Here is a 14,478-nt window from a genome sequence, read left to right on the forward strand (position 1 = left end):
ATGACAGGCATGCACCACTGCACCCTGCTGGTACTGTCTCTTACAACCAAGGAGGGAGTGTGTGTATGAAAGGGGCTGTCCATCACAGCCATCTTCCTATGGCAAATCCTGAGAACAACCCCTGCCCCTAACGTGGGCTTACTTGAGCCCAATGGTTCACTGAATGCTTTGATTTTCTTTTTTAATTTATGCCTCACCACAGCCCTCATAGTTGGCCGGACAGGCATGATTTTTCCACTTTTCAGACAAGGAAAGTGAAGCTCAGATAAGTCAAGTAACCAGGTCTGTCCACCGGCCATTAGATGCCAGGAGTGGGTCTCAAGAATGGAACTTGAAGGCTGGGGAGATAGCTCAGTTGGTAGAGTGTTTGCCTTGCAAGCACAGGGCCCTGGGTTCGATCCCCAGCACCGCAAAAAAAAAAAAAAGAATGGAACTTGAGTGTTCTATTTACCAAGGCGATCTGGTTGCTAACACTTGGAAGCTTCTACCTCCAAAATCTGGACACCTCAGTGGTCCTTCTTGTTCGAGAGGACAAGTCTCCTCCAGTTGTGCCACCACTCCCCTACAGCCCTGAATTCCCTGCTGCCCAGAATCCCTCTAACTCCACCAGGATAAGAGGATGGCCTACGAAAAATCAGGAGATATCTCTGAAATCGCCAGGTCAATGATCAAGCACCCATGGCTAGACTATGAATACAGGAACGAAGGTGAGGCTGGAAGGAACAGGAACAGAGTCAGGGGCAGGGGCCTGAAAAAGCAAGGCTACTGGGCTCCCCATTCCAGGCAGGGGCCTGAGTTCAGCAAATCCATGAGAAAGGTCAGGGCAGGCCCTCGGACATGTTGATGGCTCCTGGCAGCCTTCAAAGTAAGTCTCTAGCCCTGTAGCAGGGCTTACAGGGTCCTCTTAAGTTGGGACACCTGTGTGTCTCCCCAGCTTCTGCTCCCACACCTGCACCCTGCTCTCCGCCCCAACTTCATGTCACCAAGTCTTACATAAGATGTTCCCTGCGCCTGATGCTCTTTCCCCTTCTCTGTATGGCTTACTCCAACTTGTATGAAGACTGACTTGTGTATAATCTACTCTGGAGAACTTCCCAGATCTTTCCAGCCAGGTTAGGTGGGGTGCCTGTGAGGTGTAACACTTGTTTCTCTCCGTTAATCACTAAGAAACATTTCTGTTTCCTTTATTCTCAAAATGTGGTCCCAGGAGCAAGAGCACCACCATCTTACTAGAAATGCAAATTATCAGAGCCCACCCCAAATCCAGTGAATCAGATACAAAGAGTCCCAGAAATGATACTAAGAGGTCCAGAAATCTGTGTTTGAAACAAACTCTGCAAAGTGATTCTTACACTCTTTTTGAGAAACTGAAATTTGTTTGAGAAACTGAACTAGACCAGTGGTTTTTACCCTTAGCTGAATATGTGAATCTTCTGGGAGCTTCCTAAAATGCCTAGGCCCTTTCCCCACAGAATCTGATTCAATTAGGCTTACCTGGGGCCTAGACATGCTCAAAGTTCCCCCAAATAATTCTATTATGCAGCCCAGATTAAGAATACCCTGCTAGTCTCCGTGTTTCTTAAATTTCAATCATGTGGCAATTACCTGGAATCTTGTCAAAATGAAAATTCTGATCAGTAGGTCTAAGGGGGAGCTGAGATCAGCATTTAGGAGGAGCCCCCAGGCTCTGGTACTGCCACCACCCCACAGACCACATCTCGAGTAGCAAAGTCCTGTACTGTGAGACTATGAGTCCCTTAAGGGCAGGAATCATACCTTACTTTCTTACCTCCCTGTTATCTGGCAAAATATCTGATGCTAGTTTTCACTAAGTGTTGAATAAACAAATGCCTGAATGAATGATTTTTTTTATTAAATTTTTTTTTATTTTTACAGACTGCATTTTGAATTCATTATACACAAATGAGGTACAACTTTTCATTTCTATGGTTGTACACAATGTAGATTCACACCATTCATGTAATCAGACATGGGGTAATACTGTCTGTCTCATTCTACTATCTTTCCTTCCCCAACCCCTCCTGCTCCATTTTCCTCTACACCATCCCAAGTTCCTTTATTCTTCTTTCCCCCCCCCCCACCCCACCACACTCCTTCATTATGTATCTTCATCCACTTATCAGAGAAAACATTCAGCCTTTGGTTTTTTGGGCTTGGCCTATTTCACTTAGAATATTTTCCAACTTCATCCATTTACCAGCAAATGCCATAATTTTATTCTTCTTTATGACTGAGTAGTATTCCATTGTATATATATACCACAGTTTCTTTATCCATTCATCAGTTGAAGGGCATCTCAGTTGGTTCCACAATCTAGCTATTGTGAATTGAGCTGCTATGAACACTGATGCAGTTGCATCACTATAGTATGCTGGTTTTAAGTCCTTTGGGTATAAACTGTGGAGTAAGATAGCTGGGTCAAGTGGTGGGTCCATTCCAAGTTTTCTGAGGAATCTCCATACTGCTTTCCAGAGTGTCTGCACCAATTTGCAACTCCACCAGCAATGTATGAGTGTGCCTTTTTCCCCACATCCTCGCCAACACTTATTATTGCTTGTGTTCCTGATAATAGTCATTCTAATTGGACTTAGATGAAATCTTAGGGTGGTTTTAATTTTATTTCTAAGCCATTTTGCACCTGCTGTCTTACTGTACCATGCATACATACTCTTATCCTCCTGCCAGAACTCAGAAAAGCCATGACTCGTGCTCTACCGCCCTTGTCCTACTACAAGGTAAGATCTCTAATTTTGGCCACCCCAGGAGATGTGTCAAAGCACAAGGGACAACAAACTACTCCTTTCCATGCAGACTAGTTCACAGAAGACATTCTTAGATGAGTCGCGTTCTTCTCTGAGCCTCAGGAGCTTCCTCTGCCACAGGCCAGCCCCTGCCCACCTGCTGGAGTTGCTATGACACAAAATCTACAAGGCCTGTGCCATGCATGGAGTGCTTACTAATGGGAGTCTTTTTTATTCATTAACATGGGGATTCTCTGACACAGAAGGCCCAATTAAGTTTAAATTTCAGAAAAACAATTAATGTTTTTTAGTATAAGTATATTCCAAATTCCCAAATATTTCATTCATTACCTGAAATCCAACTTGAACTTGAACTTGACATCCTATTTGGGTTTTTGTTTTGTTGTTTGTTTGTTTTGCTTGTTCTTTGCTAAATCTGGAAACACTATTCATCATAAGTCAGTGCTCCATTTTCTGAAATCATGACAATCACTTAAAAGCCTATGACTGAAGTCCCTTTTCCCTGTTGCACAGAGAGATATGTTGTAAAGATAGGAGGGTTTGAGAAGAGATAAGGATGAATCCCAGTCAAATCCTCAGAGAAAGTCCCTGACCCACCCCAAACCCCCATACAGGAGAGCTGTAGTTACAGTTAAGAGCTGGGAGTGTGGTTCAGTGATAAGAGCACCTGTGTGGCATGAATGAGGCCCTGGGCTCCATTCCAGTACTGCAGGAACACACACACACACACACACACACACACACACACAGTTAAGAGATAGATTATCTAAAGAAAGTCTGCTTTCCTAACTAACCTATTACATTCATGAAAGCAGGAAAGATAACTGCATCCCTAGCAGATAACAGATACTCAATAAATATCTGAATGAGCAGTCATTTGTATTTTCCCCACCTTTAGTCCATATCACCCAACTCTTACCTTTTCATGTCCCTAACCAAATGACCTTTTCAAAATGCTTTAAGATCCTCAAATAACCAAACAGTATTCAGATCAACTTACAGGTTGCTTTGCAATCTGGTCCTCCTTTGTTCTTCATGACAACCTCAGGAGGGGAACAGAAGAACAAGGATTATTAGTTCCATTTTATAGACGAGAAGTCTGAGACCTTGGCAGGGTGAAGTAACTTGCCCAAGTCACACAATGAGTTAGGAGATAGCTATAACTCCAGCCCAGATGGGAAACTAGAGGGCGTGTTTCTCACCCCACCCTCTTCTCCCTCTATTCTCCCCTCCTGACCCCCAGAACTCAAGTAAGAACCTAGGGACCCCTCTAACAACTCTGCACTTGCACCCTCCAGTCACCAAAAGAAGAGTTTCCCCTAAGACCAGAGTTCTGGCGGCAGCACCGGGGCAAGCTAAACTTAGTCCCTTACTGCTACTCCAAGAAGTTTGATTTGTACGAACACTGGCACACCCTGTTTGATCAGCGAAAGGAGCACGAGAACCAGAAGATGTTATGGAAAATGAGAGACAACAGTAGGTGTGTTTTCTTCATACTTTCCACATCTAGGAAAGAAAGGAAGGACAAGAACAGGGTGGGCCTGGGGACCGGGAGGCAGCAAGTCTGCCCACAGGTCCCAGAGAGGACTGGGGTAGATATCACTTGGCTTGGGTGGATATCACTGTGCTCTCATTTGTCTTTCTCTGATCTGAATTGATCTGGACTGAGGCCCTGTGGCAGAGTGGGGTTGTGACTTGAGGAAAGAGCAAGGAAACCAAAGATGCTTGTGCAATTTCTCACTCAGGTATCTCAAAGAAGGTACCCATATCCAAAACTTCTATACCCCCATGAACAAGTTGGTTCCAAAATATCAGGTGGGATCCAGATCCTTTGAACCTACCGGTGACCCCCAGAAGTGGCAAAGATTAAAGGTTAGGACCATGGTGGGAAGGAGAACGCGGAGACTCCCTCCTTGTGGGTGCCTTTACCTAGGGCTCACACCATCCTTCAGTCCTCAGTCTTTGCCTGCTTTTGCAGAGGGTGGTAGGGGAAAGGGGGTACACTGGCTGAATTCCTTTCAGTTTGAAGTTCTTTCTCTTTCTTCCCTTCCACTGACTGCCTTGAATTGGCAGGAACTTACAGAAATGCTGAAATCTCCAAGAGAGGAGGAGCAGTCCTATGCAGCACACGTAAGAAGTGGCAAGGGTGGAGGAGGGTGGTTACAGGTAGAGCTTGGCTGAGCTGGACAGTCTAAAGCAACTGGAGGTGAATGGTGGGTACAGAGGTGGTGTTCCAAGTGTAAACTCCAGCCATGTCCAGAAAACAGTAACTCTGAGAGGCCAACCTCTCTTCCCTTTCCTCCAACCTCTTTCTGCAGGCTCTGGGGTGCCTGGGCAGCAGAGACCAGTTTGTCATAGAGGCACTGTGGCAGACGGTGAGTCCTGGGGCTGCATGGAGTTCAAGAAAAGAGGAAACAGCCTCTGAAGTGTGCAGAGGATATGCACACAGGCACAAGACAAGGCTCCCCAGGATGCCAGACTGATAGGTCAGATCCAGTCGGGAAAGAGCTACCAGGTGTAGCATGTCCCCATCTCATGCCCTTGACTTCCTTAAAGAGCAGCTTGAGGAAAGGGGAAATCTGAAGACCTCCTTGGCCTAACAGAAAAGCAGCTGCATTGAATAGACAGGAAAGAACTGGGGTTCTTAACTGAAACAATACTCCAGGCCTATATTTCAATTTACAATCAGGAGCAGGTGTTCTTATCTATAATCTCATTTAAATTCTACAACACTAGGAATAGTTTTTAGTATGTAATTTTCTAATAAGATAATAAAAGCTCTGAGAATCCAAGTGTTTTTACTGAAGGCCAAGTAGCTGCTAGATACCAGATAGAGATTTGAACAAATGTCTAACTCCCGGGTTCAGGGTCCCTTTCATTGTGCCATCCTGCCTGTACTCTATCTGAGCACACACAGGTTGTTCTCTAGGTCTGTTTCCTCTTTTGTAAAATTGAAAAGTTAAGCTGAAATGATCCCTAAAGCTGACATTCCATCACTTGATTCTGTTTCCACCACCAGGCCCAAACTGGTACAGAGAAAGTGAAGTATGAGGCCTATCGAACCCTGGCCATCCTGGGTGAGTCTGTCCTCTCCCTGGGCAGGGGATCTCGGGGAGGTGCAAAAATGCAGCCACTTTCTCCTTGGGTAAGGGCAGAAGGGAGTGGAGTTTACACCCACTCCAACCTAGCATTTGGCAGGGCCTGGGAACTAACCTAGGTGCTGTTGAGTAGAGAAAGGAAGGTGGAGGGAAAAGGGAGAGTGGACTGGAGAGGGAGAAGAGACCTCCTGGAACTGTATTCATGCTCAGTCATCTGCTCAAGTGTCCTGGGAAAATTGGCAACACCTTGAAACCTAGTACTGGGAACTTCTGTCTTGAGAATACAGTATAGTTCAGAGGGTCCTTGGAAAGAGGAGCAGTCCTTGCAGTTCTGCCCTGATCTGAGAACCCTCCCTGTCCAGGTTGCTTGAATAAGCACGTGATCCAGGCTTTCATCAAAGAGTTGAAGGGGGAAAATGAGGGTCGAAGGATGGAGACTCTGATGGGACTACGAGCAGCTCTGAATTCCTGGGCTGCTGCCCCTAAAGACAAGGTGATTGGGATGAGAGTCTATAACTGGTGTAAAGCAGGTCAAGGTAAATGACCAGTTTGGGGGCTGGGGTAGTGACTCAGTGGTAGAGCACTCGCCTAGCATGTGTGAGGCACTGAGTTTGATCCTCAGCACCACATAAAAATAAATAAAATAAAGGAATTGTGTCCATCTACAACTAAAAATATATTTAAAAAACAAAAACAATTTGACTGGGGGTTGGAACAGAAAGATGACCTACTCCTCAGCTTTAATAAAGCATTGTCCTTGTGGAGTCCCCTCTGTAGCTGAATAGAAGCATATGGCTTGTCCACTTAATAGTCAGACAACCTCTGAAAAACCACCTTTCAGAGCCACAGTTTGTTCATCTTCAAAATGGAGATAGTTATTGTCTTGCAGCATTATTGAAAAGATTAAGTGACATAATATGTTTGCATGTGTTCTTTTTTTTTTTTTTTTTCAGTGCTGGGGATTAAACCCAAGGCCCTGTGCTTGCAAGGCAGGCACTCTACCAACTGAGCTATATCCCCAGTCCTGCCTGTGTTCTTTAAATGGTAACCATCAAGCCAGGCCTGGTGGTGCCCACTTGTAATCCCACAACTCTGGAGCCCGAGGCAGGAGGATTGCAAGTTCAAGGCCTGTCACAGCAATTTAACAAAACCCTGTCTCAAAATAAAAAGTTTGGGGCTGGGGATATAGCTCAGTTGGTAGAGTGCTTGCCTCACAAGCATAAGGCCCTTGGTTTGATCCCCAGCACCGCAAAAAAATAAAAAAATAAAAAATTTAAAAAGGGGTATGGAACTACTATGTATAATTATATAAAAAAAAAAAACTCTAAATGGTAACCATTATTATCTCTAAAATAACCTATTGGAGCAAAACCTCTGTTAATAGGGGACAAGAACCACGTGAGTTCTCTTGATACTACTCTCAGTTTGGTTTTGGGTCCCCCCCACCATTTAGGGTCCTCTTCCTTTGATTCCATCACTGCTCCATATGAAAGAGAATCCATCGTTCATTCATTTATTCAGCAAATATATAATAAATAGTTTCCACATGCCAGGCATTATCATAGGCCCTTAGGGATACATCAGCAAACTAAATCAGATCCCTGCCCTTGTGGAGCTTCCATTCTAGTGGAGGGAGACACAAAATAACCAAAAAAAAAAAAAACAAAAAAAAACAAAAAAAAAAAAAAAACTACATAGTATGTCAGGTGACAAGTGCAATGGGAAAAATTATATAGCAGGGGGAGGGTGACCAGAAATGCCAAAGAGATGGAGATGGAATGAAATTTAAGCATAATAGGGAAGGACTGATTTAAAGGGTCCATTTGAACAAAGCTATAAAGAAGGTGAGGGGGTTAGCCTGACAGATGTCTGAGGGAAGACATGCTGAACATAAGAGGATCAGTAGATGAAGATAGGAGTGTGCTTGCTGTGGTCCAAGGATAAGCAAAAAGTTGGTGGGGCAGAAGTGTAATAGGAATAGAGAGAGCAACAGGAAGTGAAGATCAGGTCAGAGAAGTTAAATCAAGAAGCTAGATGTCTATGGCCTTTTGGGCTACCTAAGTACTTGGGCTTTTACTCCGAGTAGAATAGGGAAGTTTTTGAGCAGAGCTGTAACAAGATTTAATTTACATTTCAAAAGGTTCACTCTGACTGCTGTGTTGTAAAAACACTAGGTGTAAGGAATCTAGACTGGAAGCAGAAAGAGCAATTAGAGGCCACTGAGACAATCCTGGTAAGATGTAATGGTGACTTGGACCATGGTAGTCACAGTGGAGTTACTAAGAAGTGATTAAGTTTGAGATGTAAGTAAAACTCTGTTGGACTGAACATGAGCTCCAATGAAAAAAATCAGGATAAAGCTAAGTTTTGGGCCTAGCAACTAAAAGGACAGAATTGTCATCAATTAAGGTTAAGGGAATTTCCAGACAACAGGTTTGGAGGTAACAGCCAAAGTCCAATTTTGGACAGGTTATATATGAGATGTCTTTTGGTAACTCCAAGGAAGATGGCAAGTAAATTGTTGGATATGTTTGGGAGAGAAGTTCGAACTAGAGAATGAAGGTGGGATTTGTGAGCATACAGATGACACTTAACAACACTAAACTACATGAGATTTTTAAGACCACAAATTCAGTTTAGGGCATTCCAATGTTAAGAGGTCAGAGAAAAGAGAAGGAACCAGTAACTATTGAGAAATACCCAATGAGGTTGGAAGACAACCCGAAGTGTGGAATTCTGAAAATCAAATGAAAACATATGTCAAGGGAAGGACCTTATCAAGAAATGTAAGCACTGAGAATTGATATGTGGATATAACAATGTGGGGATCACTGATTGTCTTGACTGAACCATTTTCATGGGGTGTCAGGGGTGAAGGACTGATTGCCGTGGATTTAAGAGATTTGACAGAAAGAAATGTAACAAGTTTCTATGCTGAGGAAAATAATCCATTAACTTAAAAAATGATTTTAAAGAAAATGGGAAGAGTTGTTGCATCTATGTCTTTGAGTAGGTGAGAGATGAGATCTGTCCACAACTGAAGAGACTGGTATAGTTCACAGCAAAGAGCAGAAAGAGGAAGTAAGAAAGAAGTGGTGGTAGTGTATATGGGAGTCCTTTTCTAGATGCTTTTATTTCTTGGTCAACTAAAAAGCAAAGACGTCAGCTGAGACTGAAATTGAGGAAAAGTGTTAGAGACTCCAGAGGGAAGGGTGTGAATTAAGATAAAGGGAATGGATATTGCCCAGAAAAAAACTGTGATTACTGATTTAAAAGGAAAAAAAAAAAAGGAGTGAGCAAATAGCTCAGCCTATAGAGTGCTTGCCAAGCATGTGCACGACCCTGGGTTCAAACCCCCAGCATCTTGGAAGAAAGCAAAAAGTGGAAAAAAAAAAAAAGGATATACCTAAAGTTTGCACTCATGCATGTAGCAAGATGAATTGTGACTATTTTTCTCCAGAAAGTGCAGGCACAGAGTAAGTGGGAAGTTGGATTTAACTGTTAAGGGAGTACAATGAAGCAAGAGTGGGTAAAGAAGATGAGGGTGAATCAGGGGAATGATTATAGCAGAACCATGGAATTCAGGTTGGATAGAGGGAAGATGAGGAGCAGTGAAAAGGTGGCAGGCTCCGTGGATAGTGGTATCCATGAAATGGAGATTATGGAGAAGTTGCCGTGATGGATAATGACTAAGTTTCTCTGTGGGATTATTGGCTGAGGTAGAGGGAGGAAGCTATTGGAGGAGAGCTGTTGGATCGATTACATGTATATACTTTTTTTAAATACCAGGAATTAAGATAGCAGAAGCATTAAAGAAAGTAACAGTGATCCCTCTACGAGACAGAGAGAAATAAGGAGATATGATGTAAAAGTGACCTAAAAGTGATTAGTGGCAGCAAAATAAGGTGAATTGGGTGAAATAATGCAGTGGCATGAAATTCTTTTTAGAGAGAATGGAGACTGGTCTAGAAGTAATAAGCCCTTTTATAAAGCATGAAGTCTGACTGAAGACATAGCCTCGCCAACTGTCCATTTCAACTACTATCTCCTTCTCAGAGGATTCAAGTCGGGGATGAAGAAAACCTAGCATGTGTGCTGCAGACACTGATAAAGAAGTCATCACATGAAGCAGCCCTGGAGGCAGCCCTGTGCTTAGGTTTCCTGAGACCTGGCAACAAAATGGCCCAAGAGTTCTTGCTGCAGTGCCTGGGCCAAAGTCCCAAGACTCAGCAGATGAAGGTGTGAGGGGAAGGAGGCTGGATTCTAGGGAGCACTGGGGAAACAGAGACCACTGCTGACTTGTGTGGGGATTGGATCCAGTCATATTCATCCCAAGAAAATATGCTTCAGCTGGAAGCACAGAAGGGACCTTTGTTTATGAATATACTTTTGCATAAGTATAGGATTATGTGGACATATAAATGTGCAGGTCTGTGTATATTTGATATATATGTGAGTTCATTTATGTACGTGCACATACGTGCATAAATAAACTTGTGTTTTCACTCAAGAGGTGAAGAGGCAGAAGGAACCAACCTGTTCCCCACCAGTTCTAGGCCCAGCTCCCAAATCCATCTGGCCATTCAGACACTTCTAAGCATACACTTGCATACCCTGTCCCACCTTATCCCTCACAGGCACTTAGGATGCTGGTTAAGATGATGCATGTGCACTCAGTTGCAGTCATCAGGGCCATTCTGGACCAGTTATCTTCTGCTATTATCCTTGAGGTGAGATCTGGGCTGCCTTCTACTCTTCCTACCTTGGCATTTGGACAGGGTTTGATGATAAGAAAGGGAGGGCCTATCCTCCATACCTCCCCTAACCCTACCCTCAGGACCGTTTTGAAGCCACCCAGATGCTCAGGATCATTGGGTTGGAAGAGATCCAGGCACATGGACTAGAAGAAATCACATTTGACCTGCTCAAGAGGAAGACACATGATGAACCCTTTCTTGTGAGATCATAGTTCCCAAGCCCAGGCTGCCCAAACCTGTCTCCTCTCCCCTCTCTGCAGACCTTGGTTCCCACACCACCCCGACTCATCTTAACCCACTCCATTCCCCTAACACCACCATGTTTTCAAACCACCTTGCCTTTCACTAAGACAGTCCTCAGCTCAAAATGCCCTGAATCATCCCTCCCTTACTTAGAGAAGTAAGGTTAAAAAAAAAAAAAAAAATTGCTTCATACTATAAACTCCCTTGTCTTCCACCTATTAAAATGCTGTTACTCCTTCAAGACCTTTCCAGATGACACCTCCTATGGAAAGTTTTTCCAAATCACCAATCAGATTCAACCTTGCCATCTTCTATGTTCCCTTACTTTTATCAATACTATTGCTTGTTACAGAACCAGCCACAGTACTCCTGTGAACATTTTTCTAAAATATAAAGCCCATTGTCACGCCTCTGCATAAAACTTTTCAGTAGCCCCTGGTGCCCTCACGATAGCTTACTTTGCTTCACAACTAGAGCCCTGCCTACCTCTCTAGCTTCGTCTCCCACCTGCTCTCCCTCAGAGACCTATGTCAGCTATGCTTAGGACAACCAAGTCCCGATTTATACCTAATGTCCCAGTATAATTACTCTAAAGAGTCCCAGTTTGGTCACCTCACTGTACTGAACTAGTTTCAGCTCCCTGTCTTCTGCACTTTTTCTTGCCCCCAGGCTTTTGCACAAGTTCCCTACTCCAGTTAAGTCCCACTTACCCTTCAAGTTTCAGCTGAGGCATCACCTTCTCCTTGGGAGAAATCTTCATAGTACCCAAAACTAAATCACAAGCCCTCCTTGTGCACCTACACAGTACTGCAACTGCCTATTCATTTGTCTGCTTCCTCCATCAGACTCTGCACTCAAGGCACACCCTACATAGCAAAACGGAAGTGTTCGATAAAGGTTTGTGCAGTTCCCTCTCTGCTGTTCCACTTTGATCCCCCTGCAGGCTATGAGGCAGGCTGTGGCTGAAACTGCAGAAGAGCTCAAGATGAAACCTATGATGCTGAACTTGATGGAGGAGTGAGTGGCCTGGGCTGGGAATTGCCAGAGCCAAACGGTAGGCTGCGGAAAAGGAATAGATGGGTTGGCTTAGAGCCTTGCCTGTGCTGCTGGCTAAGTCACTCTTTGACCCTGGAAGTTTTGTTCATCTGTAAAAACAGGCTATTAATATTATTAATACTCAGGGTTGCAGTAAAGCTCAAATTAATGTAACTTGAAAGTATTTCTGGATAGGTGTGAGTCCTGATCACAAGTGCCTTGTGGCAAACTATAGTACCTACTTTCCCTCTCCCAGTTCCTTTCCCATCCTGAGAAATGAGGGAAATGAAATTAGCATTGCACATCAGCATTAGATCCAACTCACTCTGGGCCTGAGAAGCAGCCAGTCTCCTACTTTCCCCCTTAATTGGACATTTTTACTCCCTTCTGCACAGGCAACTGATGGACCCAAATGCTGCTGCACGCCAGGAAGCAGTCACTTCTTTGGTAAAGTGGGCTTTGCTTCTCTGACCCAATTCCTGAGATATGTGGATGGCAGCGGGTATGGCCAATTGAGCAGTCACAGAGGGAAAGGGCTGTCAAGTTTGGGGAGTTGTTAATTTTAGAATCCTAGCCCTCTCAAGAGTTCAAGGTAAATTTTTCTTTGGGTTTCGAGGTGGACAGGATAAGGGACAGAAGATGGGTGTTATTGAATATTGCATGAATTGTCTCAACTCTTCCTCATAAATAATGGGAAACAGAACCCTATGCAGTGGCTCAAATGGTAAGGAAGGGGTTATTTCAGCTGGGAAACATCACCTCCTCCTCTTTCTGGACACAGGGTCATCCTAGAGGGACTAGAATGGGAAAGAGGATGGGGCATTTCCCTGGGACTGGCTACTTAGGCAGGCTCACTCTGCCTCTGCCAGGGTGTCCTGGGGATCCGTGGTTCACAGGTGTTCTTCTTGCTCATGGATATGTTAGACACGGAAGAGAACCAGGCTGTGAAGAAAAGCGTAAGACATTCCTACCACTTTCTCATCTTCTCTCCCCTTCCTCCAAATCTCTTCTATTCATCTCACCAATTCCTCCTTGTTAAGAGGGAAGAGGGGTAAGTTCTCAGACACTGTACTTGAGGCCATAGTGGCCTGTGGCTAGTTTCCCCTCTCTTGGGTAACCCCTCCCCTTCCAACCAGAGTCCTCGGTGAGCAAGCCCTAAGGCATTTGCTTCAATGCAGCTACAAGAAACATTAATTCTCTGTGCCTCAACTGATCCCTGGATCCAAAACATGCTGAAGAACAAGGTTTTCTATGTCTATGAGGCACCTAAGACCAATGAGAAGGCGAAGCCTACACGATTCTGGAAGGAGCCTGAGAACCCAGAAGAGTTAAATATTCAAGATTTTCGACTTGCTAAGCTGAACCCCTTGCTTATTGCAAAGTCCAGCTCCAAGTCAGATCAGAAGAAAAAGTTACCTGCCTTCCCACCCTGTTTCCCTAAACCACAAGAAAAAAGGCCACAGACCACAGGCCCCTGGGCGCCAGGGATAAGGAAACAGTTAAGAATCCTTGCTAAAACCTCCAAATAAGTCATTGCTTGATCTCAAACTTGGCATCTCCCTAATGACATTCCTCTGAACAAGTAAGTCAGCTTTTTGGGCCTAACCCCCATTCTCTCCCTGGGGATGATTCCTGAGCTTCCCTGAGAAAACAATCCATATTTCTTTGATGAATAAAGGAATATCAATATACCTACCATATCTCTCTGAATCACCATCGCTGTTTCTTCATCAGAGGCTGCACAGAACACAGGTCTCCTAACTCCTGATAAGGGGTTCTTTCCATGCAGTCAGTCACATGTCGTTTCATCACAGGAAAGAGGGGACAGAGCCACAGCTTCTCTGGATTGCCAGTCTGCCTCCCTAAATCAAGTCCTTATCTGTGCCCAGAATTTGATGACAAAGCTAGAAAACTGAGTCTCTGCCTAGAGGGGCTGCTGAGGGAAACATAAAACATACTGGGAGGCCTAGTTCTTGGAACATTTCCTCTTCCCTGCAGCCCAGCCCACTAAGGTGTCTAGGAGATAATTAAGCTTTTATTACAGCCAACCAACCTTTCTGCAGCACCTGCTTGCTAAGTACATACCTGCTTTCTACTGACCCTCAGGGTCATCCCCTTTGAGACTCTATTTACCCTATAAAACAGCCTTAGTTTTTCCCTTATTTCTACTAGTGTTTCAGTTTTCCTTTGCCAAAAGGACCCAACCACATTAATCCCAACAAGCCACTACCCGTTTCCAGAAGGCAAAGTCCAGACTTAGAAGTTTGACAAATCTGAAATCTAATCTTAGGGCCCATGACTTATTAGACCTTTGACTTTGGATAAGTTATTTAACATTTCTGATATTGTTTTGCCACCTATAAAATGAAGAAAATCTTGCCTATTACCTCAGAGAGCATCTGTGAAGGTTAATATAAAGACTAATAGTGCCTGGCATTACATGGTAAACATTCAAATATAAACTTCCTTTTCTTTCTTCAGTAGTGTCACATGAGCCTGTCTCCTGCCACCTTCATTTACTCCTGAAATCATAATGAAATGATCTCATGGGAGGTCAAGTTC

At 44.1% G+C, this 14,478-nt stretch overlaps 1 protein-coding gene across 1 annotated transcript; it reads left to right on the forward strand.

Moving 5' to 3' along the window:
* Positions 1–446: 446 nt before the first annotated feature.
* On the forward strand, positions 447–13,516 carry Heatr9 (HEAT repeat containing 9). Its single transcript, XM_047545689.1, has 15 exons — positions 447–707; positions 2,707–2,756; positions 4,082–4,263; positions 4,529–4,655; positions 4,857–4,913; positions 5,102–5,158; positions 5,803–5,860; positions 6,244–6,374; positions 9,938–10,120; positions 10,519–10,611; positions 10,719–10,838; positions 11,825–11,898; positions 12,312–12,363; positions 12,786–12,872; positions 13,095–13,516. The coding sequence occupies exons 1-15, from the start codon at positions 620–622 to the stop codon at positions 13,443–13,445; spliced, it is 1,710 nt and encodes a 569-aa protein (XP_047401645.1). The 5' UTR covers positions 447–619; the 3' UTR covers positions 13,446–13,516.
* The last annotated feature ends 962 nt before the right edge of the window (positions 13,517–14,478 follow it).

Source organism: Sciurus carolinensis, chromosome 3 (assembly GCF_902686445.1).
Source record: "Sciurus carolinensis chromosome 3, mSciCar1.2, whole genome shotgun sequence".
In the NCBI taxonomy this organism is placed as follows: domain Eukaryota; kingdom Metazoa; phylum Chordata; class Mammalia; order Rodentia; family Sciuridae; genus Sciurus; species Sciurus carolinensis.

What these genes read in the sequence shown, in the direction of transcription:
- Heatr9 (XM_047545689.1), top strand. Translation starts at nt 620, where the DNA reads ATGGCCTACGAAAAATCAGGAGATATCTCTGAAATCGCCAGGTCAATG. An exon ending in AGAAGTGGCAAAGATTAAAG is followed by an intron (nt 4,656 to 4,856) that starts GTTAGGACCATG and finishes TTGAATTGGCAG; the next exon opens with GAACTTACAGAAATGCTGAA. An exon ending in AGCAGTCCTATGCAGCACAC is followed by an intron (nt 4,914 to 5,101) that starts GTAAGAAGTGGC and finishes CTCTTTCTGCAG; the next exon opens with GCTCTGGGGTGCCTGGGCAG.